Source organism: Saprolegnia parasitica, assembly GCF_000151545.1.
Source record: "Saprolegnia parasitica CBS 223.65 unplaced genomic scaffold supercont2.31, whole genome shotgun sequence".
Taxonomy (NCBI): domain Eukaryota; phylum Oomycota; class Saprolegniomycetes; order Saprolegniales; family Saprolegniaceae; genus Saprolegnia; species Saprolegnia parasitica.
This window is the reverse complement of record NW_012156425.1, coordinates 143,529-150,992: the sequence shown is the minus strand read 5'-3', so window position 1 is coordinate 150,992 and position 7,464 is coordinate 143,529. Positions and strand designations below refer to the sequence as shown.

The following is a 7,464-nucleotide window of genomic DNA, read 5'->3' as shown; positions in this document are numbered from 1 at the left end:
CGTTGTCATAGACGCGCGTGTTGTCGCACCAGAGCTCGCACGGACCCTACTCACTGGTCAGGATGCCTGACTAAACTTGCAGACACTATTCGTGTGTACCTCGTGCGACGGCGTAAAGCCTTCGTTGTCGCCGTGGCGCCATCGGACGACGCTTGGGAGCGCTTGGGGCTTGGATGGGTCGAGCTTGGTGATGCCGCACTCGCCGCCCGACGGCTGCGACTCGATGAGGTCCTTGAGCGTCTTGAAGCGACTGGCCTTGAAGTGTTTGGTGAAATCAGCCGTGTTGTCGCCAGGGCTCTTGTTGTACGTGTCGCCGGGCAACAGCGACGGGCCGTCGAGGGTGGCACAGAACCGAGTCGGGTCGCTGTTGGGGTCGACAAACTGAACGGGCGGCGCGACCAAGTGGCCGTGGGCGTGGGTGTCGCGCACGGCGACGGCCGAGAGCACCGTGAGCACGACCGACACGACAAGTTGCATGTTGGTTGGGGGTCGAAAAAGCAAAAATGAGCTTTTGACGAAATGCTGTATTGAGATTGTAGCGATCTGGTCGTATGGTAAAGAGGCTTCTGGCTGGTATCGTCGAAATGGAGTGCCCATGTGAAGTTTGTGTCGAGACTATTCGACGTCACAAAGGGAGTATATGCACATCTATATAAACCAATAGAGGTTGCTCGTGGGACACTGATCAGATCCAGACTGCACTGGTATTGGTATCTCGCCCTTTTAGCATTTTGCACTTGACAAGTGTAGAGAAGAAAGCAGTCGATATCGAGGATGTCTGCAGTCTCCCGAGATACGGCGCACCGCGATCACCATAAAAATCGGTGGTGGTTAGTGCGTCTATATAAAGATATTGAGGGTCAAGACGTTCTTGTTGTTGATGTGAGTCTATTTAGATACTCTAGTATAATTTACACTGAGCTGGATATGGTGTGGACTAGCGATTCCAAGGTGCTACGACGAGCCGGCGGCCGAGAGGCTTAGTCGAGCGGGAAACGTGGCGTGTAAAAGGTCAAGACGTTGTGCAGCTCACGCTGTTATTAATCTGTGCCTTCATGAACAGGTCCACGATCGAACGCAGTGCATTGGACCTGGAGACCATAAACACTGCACCGAGGAGAAGCCCCGGAAAGAGGCAACGACGAGGTAAGCAGTCGCGTAGCTATCGATGCGACTGGTCGCAGATGTGAACGTAAAGTACCATATACTGTCCCTCATGCGGCATCTCTGCTCGGTCACCTATCAATGACCTGGCATCGTGCACTAGTACACGCAAGCATATGTACTTGGATGATGCATGCACATCGTCTCGTCACTTTCGTTCTGGAAAGATAAGCGTATTTTGCTGCTAGTAGTATCATCACATGCAGCGCATCCAGTCAGCACTTGAGGTGACAAGTCTTTTACGGCGGAATTACTCTGTCGACGTCGCGGTGCTCGGGCAGATCCTCGGTGCATGTGCCGCGTCGGTAGTTCGGTGCATACGTCCACTGGACGTTGTTGGTTAGGCGCCAACAATCTCCCGCTAATTGCGCGAAGCAGGCGTGCTCTGGGCACACATCCGGTCGGTCGATGTTATCGAAATCACGCCGGACAGCCGTTCACAAAAAAATTGTTTTCTAAAGTAGATCGTTTCAAGTTCCACTATCGAATGGCGTCGTATCTGTCCACTTTTCTACGTAGGCTCCCATCCTGGTCGAGACAAAAATGGGATGTGGGCATCATCAGATGCGGTACATATGTCTATGTAGGTGCCCTGTGCGAGCTCTTGTGCGTCTGAAGCAGACATGCTTCACCCGACTTTGGCCAGCACCATTTCCCTAAAATCATCCGTTTGATTCTCGGATATTCATCAGCTTACCGTAAAGACTCTATGCTTCGCAGTGCGCGCTGTGAAGAGTCTACAGTACTAAAGTCCTAGCTCGGTATTTAGTATGCCCGTGATGGTTGTGATGCGCGGACTCGTTCTCGTTCTTAAGAACGACTTGTTGCTTCGAGCCACTATCAATGCAAAGGTTCTCCTCCTACAAAGCTTGAACCGGCATCCTTCTGTTTGTCAACTAATCGCGCTCAACATCTTACATAGAGAGGTGACGACACTGAGTACAAGACGACCATGAAGAAAGGTCTAGATATTTGGTTCATTATGCAGCTGACGTCGGACAAACCCAGCGAGTCAAAAGGGTTGTTGCTGTATCAGAAGGACTGTTGGGCGGATAGGAGTGCGCTTCGGCCGGAGCAGCCGTATTCTGGCACGTGGTGTATACAGATTGCTTTGAGAAATGAAGTGGTGAACGCAGCAACGGCCAATTGTTGACGACGGTCTATAAGTATACGTTGTGCCGCGCACAGGGTCGGGCGCGAACCTCAAGTTTGACGCGATCTTGTCGCAGCCCGGTCCGGACGTGACGGCCAACTACATGTTGCTCGACGACCACACGTACTGGTCGATCGAAAAGGACGCGGTCATCACGAGCGCCGGGTGCTTGGACGCGGATCAACTAGCTCGTATCTCATTTCTACACTGCAATGATCTTAGACATCCCAATTCTTTGGTAGATCCAAGTCAGTCTCACAGACGCTGTCGTCGTCGCCTGCGGCGAACGCGAGGGTTCACGATGTCACGTGTTTGTCGTATGCAATTGGGACAGCCGCAACCGAGGATCCAGCATGCTCCTTGCAAAACGCATCACATCGACTTGTACCACGCTTGTCGTTGTGTTGAAGCATGCGACGGTTCTAGCCAACCGCATGGCGTCGTCATTTCGACAGTATACCGTTCGACACCATTACACGTTACGTTGGCTCACTTTCCGCTCCTGCACTGCGTTGCTTTGGCGACGAGTCGCGTGGTGAAGAAAAAAAGTCTGGATGACCACCCGACTACGGTTCCAACTAAATTCCGCTCGCGGCGACGTCCAAACTGCATTGTCAATCGAGCATCGATGTGACAGTCATATAAGGGATGCTACCGGTACGAGGGTACACGGGTATGCACGCAGACAAAGATCTATCTCGACATCCCAGGACAGTCGTGAAGACGATCGCATCCTATCGACTGAGAATGATTTCGCACTGGTGCGACGACAAAAGGAGCGCGATTACACATGCTGTAGCAATGCACACACAACAGCTACACACACCAACCCTTTTCAAAAGCCGTTCCTTGCGAGCCTTTACGCGTTGAATTCGACTCACTTTTCCTTTTTCCCTCTTGCATCATGAAGATCGCGTCTCTGCTGGCACTCACTGGCCTCGGCTACCTCGCCAACCCCGCGTCCGCTGCCATCTGCGCCGGCGTCACGCCCTACTCGTACCAAGTCGCCGTCCAAACCAACGCCCAGTTTGCACCAGCCATCAACGAGCTCAAAAAATACTCGGTCGCAACGTGGTACGTCGACAACGGCGGCAACCCCATCGATGCGCTCCTCGCGGCGTGCCCCACCGACACGCCCGTCATCGTCGTCTACGGTCTGCCCCAAAAGGACTGCGCGGCGGGCTTCTCGGGCGGCGGCAGCAACAGCAATGCCGACCAGTACAAGGCGTGGATCCAGTCGCTGGCCAACAAGGTCGGCAACCGCAAGGTCATCTACATTCTGGAGCCGGACGCCATTGGTCTTCTCGCCAACAACAATTGTGCGACGCAGAACGGGTATCTCGGCAACCTCCAGAACGCGATGCGGATTCTGTCGGCCAACGCCAACGCGCAGATCTACGCTGACGTCGCATCGTGGGCCAACCAAGACAAGGCTGTTCCGATTCTCAAGAGCCTTGGCAAGGTCACGGGTATCGCGATCAATACCTCCAACTACAAGAGTACGGGCGACATGAACCAGGTGTGCGAGTCGTACTCGAAGCAGACCGGCGGCCTTCACTGCATCATTGACACGTCGCGCAACTTTAATGGGTCGCCGCAGAACGAGTGGTGCAACGCGCGGTCGGGCGGTATTGGTGCGCCGCCGACGGCGCAGACCGGCAACCCGCTGGTCGACTACTACCTCTGGATCAAGGTGCCGGGTGAGTCGGACGGGCAGTGCTACGGCCAGTCGAGCGATGCGTTGATCGGGCCTGGCGCCGGTCAGTTCTTTCCCGACGGCTTCAAATCGCTGTGGGACCAGGGCTACTTTGTCGCGCATGGGTTTCCCAAGATCGGCCAGACCACGGCGTCGCCGACCAAGGCACCGTCGACGCCCAAGCCGCCGACTCCGGCTCCCGTCACTCAAAAGCCCGTGACGCCGACGCAAAAGCCGGTCACCCCGACACAAAAGCCGGTCACCCCGACGCAGAAGCCGGTGACGCCAAAGCCGTCGCTGCGCACGACAGCGCCTGCGCAAGGGACGGTCCCAGTTTATGGTCAGTGCGGTGGCAAGTCGTACAACGGTCCGGCAACGTGCGTGGCGGGCAGTGCGTGCAAGTACCAAAACGACTACTACTCACAGTGCTTTCCGACGAGATAAGTGCGTCGATATCCATGTTGTTAGATCGCCATACAAGTGTGTGCTAGCTTTGAACAAATGATGTTTTAGAAAGGAATCGGTGCGTCAGACATGGTTACGAGGGTCGAAATTAAAGGGCTGATATGGCGATCAAACAACCATAACCAGGACCATGCTGTATGCGTGATTTCAAGGACGCAGGGGTCCGTTGTGACGCAAGATGGCTCCGATAGACCATCGTGAAGTGAACGGCGTACAGACAATGGATTGATGATGATTGGGTGGCGGTCTCGTCACAACACGAAACGCTCCGACGAACGGGGTCTCGCCGCACCCAAGACAACCCACTTTCGCGCCGACGTACCGCTGCCAAGTCCTTGGACGATTGCCGTAAAGGCGGCACGCGTCGCTCTACTGCACGTGCACCACAGCCTCGTCCAAGAGCCCGAGCAACCTGCTCTTCGTCGACTTCTCCAGCTCCTCGCCCAACACGAGTGGCCGCGACGTCACCTCGTCCCGCGGATCGCGCTCCTGCCTCCGCCTGCCTAAATCAAGTCCCTCAGCCGAGGGACTTGATTTACAACGAAGAAAGTCCGGCAATTTTATTTAGCATAGTTTTCACTATTGTGATAGACGACCCACTACAACAACAACAGCCCACGGAACTCTCTTTCGGTGGTAAGCACACGTGACTTCTAGAGCGTTGGTACGTTTAGAGCGTTAGTGCCTCTAGAACATTACAACCAAGTAGCGTTTTGCATGTACAGTAGACGTCGGAGTGTCTGCGAGACCGCGTCCGTATAACCATACGGCGTCGTCATGACAGGTCATGAAACTGTCATTTGTCGTCGGTTCTTTCTGATACCGTCGTCAACGCGTATCTCTACAACGTCTCCATGTCAGCAAATGACTCGGACACAGTACTGTTTTGGCAGGCATGCGCCTACGTGATGTCTACCGCTGCAACCTGTCGAGCCGTCACCGTCTTGCACAATCCACTGCGCGGCATCCAGCATCGACGGTGAGGACATGGTGCGACAGCGTGCACCACTGTTCAACAAGGCCACGCGCGTTGCTGTGAAGCACGTACGCAGCTCATAGACAAGAAATGTATCCGCACAGTCATGTCATGACACTTGAAACACGACGTCGGACGCGTTGCATCCGAGCATGTAGATGCGCGGCAGGACTCACGACGCAGCGCTGAGAATGAGATATCGCGATGCGAGCCAAAGACGAGCACGCTGCTACCTCTTGGTCCTTCGCGTGCCGTGGACATGGCACCTCCAATTGCATTGCTCGACACGGGCGATTCACCACGTCACTTTTCCATTTTCCATCATGAAGATCGCGTCTCTGCTGGCACTCACTGGCCTCGGCTACCTCGCCAACCCTGCGTCCGCTGCCATCTGCGCCGGCGTCACGCCCTACTCGTACCAAGTCGCCGTCCAAACCAACGCCCAATTTGCACCGGCCATCAACGAGCTCAAAAAATACTCGGTCGCAACGTGGTACGTCGACAACGGCGGCAACCCCATCGATGCGCTCCTCGCGGCGTGCCCCACCGACACGCCCGTCATCGTCGTCTACGGGCTACCCCAGAAGGATTGCGCGGCGGGCTTCTCGGGCGGCGGCAGCAACAGCAACGCCGACCAGTACAAGGCGTGGATCCAGTCGCTGGCCAACAAGGTCGGCAACCGCAAGGTCATCTACATTCTGGAGCCGGACGCCATTGGTCTTCTCGCCAACAACAATTGTGCGACGCAGAACGGGTATCTCGGCAACCTCCAGAACGCGATGCGGATTCTGTCGGCCAACGCCAACGCGCAGATCTACGCTGACGTCGCATCGTGGGCCATTCAAGACAAGGCTGTCGCGATTCTCAAGAGCCTCGGCAAGGTCACGGGTATTGCCATCAACACGTCTGGCTATCACGCAACCGCTGAGATGAACCAGGTGTGCGAGTCGTACTCGAAGCAGACCGGCGGTCTCCACTGCATTATTGACACGTCGCGCAACTTTAACGGGTCGCCGCAAAGCGAATGGTGCAACGCGCGGTCGGGCGGCATTGGTGCGCCGCCGACGGCGCAGACCGGCAACCCGCTGGTCGACTACTACCTCTGGATCAAGGTGCCGGGTGAGTCGGACGGGCAGTGCTACGGCCAGTCGAGCGATGCGTTGATCGGGCCTGGCGCCGGTCAGTTCTTTCCCGACGGCTTCAAATCGCTGTGGGACCAGGGCTACTTTGTCGCGCATGGGTTTCCCAAGATCGGCCAGACCACGGCGTCGCCGACCAAGGCACCGTCGACGCCCAAGCCACCGACTCCGGCTCCAACGCCTAAGCCGTGGACACCTGTACCGACGTCTGCTCCGACGCCCAAGCCGTGGACGCCTGCTCCGACGCAAGCTCCTTCAACGCCCAAGCCATGGACTCAGCCACCCGCGACGCCGTCGTTGCGTCCGACGACGCCTCCCCAGGGAACGATTCCCTCTTGGGGTCAATGCGGTGGCAAGGCGTACACGGGTCCCACGACCTGTGTCGCGGGCTGCTACTGCAAGTACCAGAATGACTGGTACCATCAGTGCCTCCCCACCAACTAAACGCTTGTTTGTTTCAAAACACCCTTTCCTAGTGCCTCGTCGTTCCTTGCACGTTCTCGCACTAATACATTTCGGTCTTTCGCTCATTTTGTGGGAATTTTGGGGCGTTGTAGAGTGAGAAACGTGGGAAAGGAGAGATAGCAGATACATTTTCCAGACAAAAGAATAGACAACTTACGTCGAATATCATATTTTGCACACAATGCAACGCACTGTTTCGTTTGAAACACACCCCGGCTTGCACTCCTCAGTCGGGTGGCCCGAGTACAGGAGCCTGCGTACGACCTCGCGCGAACTATCCCTCGGCGAGTGGGGTCCACCACGGGATGGATCTGTCTGTGCGCAGCTCACTCCCAAGGACCAAGTGCTGGTGCCAACTTCCACGCATTCAGGCGTAGCACTACGTATGCGAACTCTTTGTAAGAAG

At 55.8% G+C, this 7,464-nt stretch overlaps 2 protein-coding genes across 2 annotated transcripts; both read left to right on the top strand.

The window, feature by feature from the left end:
- Nucleotides 1–3,221: 3,221 nt before the first annotated feature.
- SPRG_07801 (hypothetical protein) lies at nt 3,222–4,457 on the top strand (the record flags this gene model as incomplete). The annotated part of the gene is made up of 1 exon (XM_012346795.1): nt 3,222–4,457. The coding sequence occupies one exon, from the start codon at nt 3,222–3,224 to the stop codon at nt 4,455–4,457; it is 1,236 nt and encodes a 411-aa protein (XP_012202185.1).
- Nucleotides 4,458–5,699: 1,242 nt separating this feature from the next.
- On the top strand, nt 5,700–7,037 carry SPRG_07800 (hypothetical protein; the record flags this gene model as incomplete). Its single annotated transcript, XM_012346794.1, has 1 exon — nt 5,700–7,037. Exon 1 carries the CDS (start codon nt 5,778–5,780, stop codon nt 7,035–7,037), a length of 1,260 nt encoding a protein of 419 aa, XP_012202184.1. The 5' UTR covers nt 5,700–5,777.
- Nucleotides 7,038–7,464: the final 427 nt, after the last annotated feature.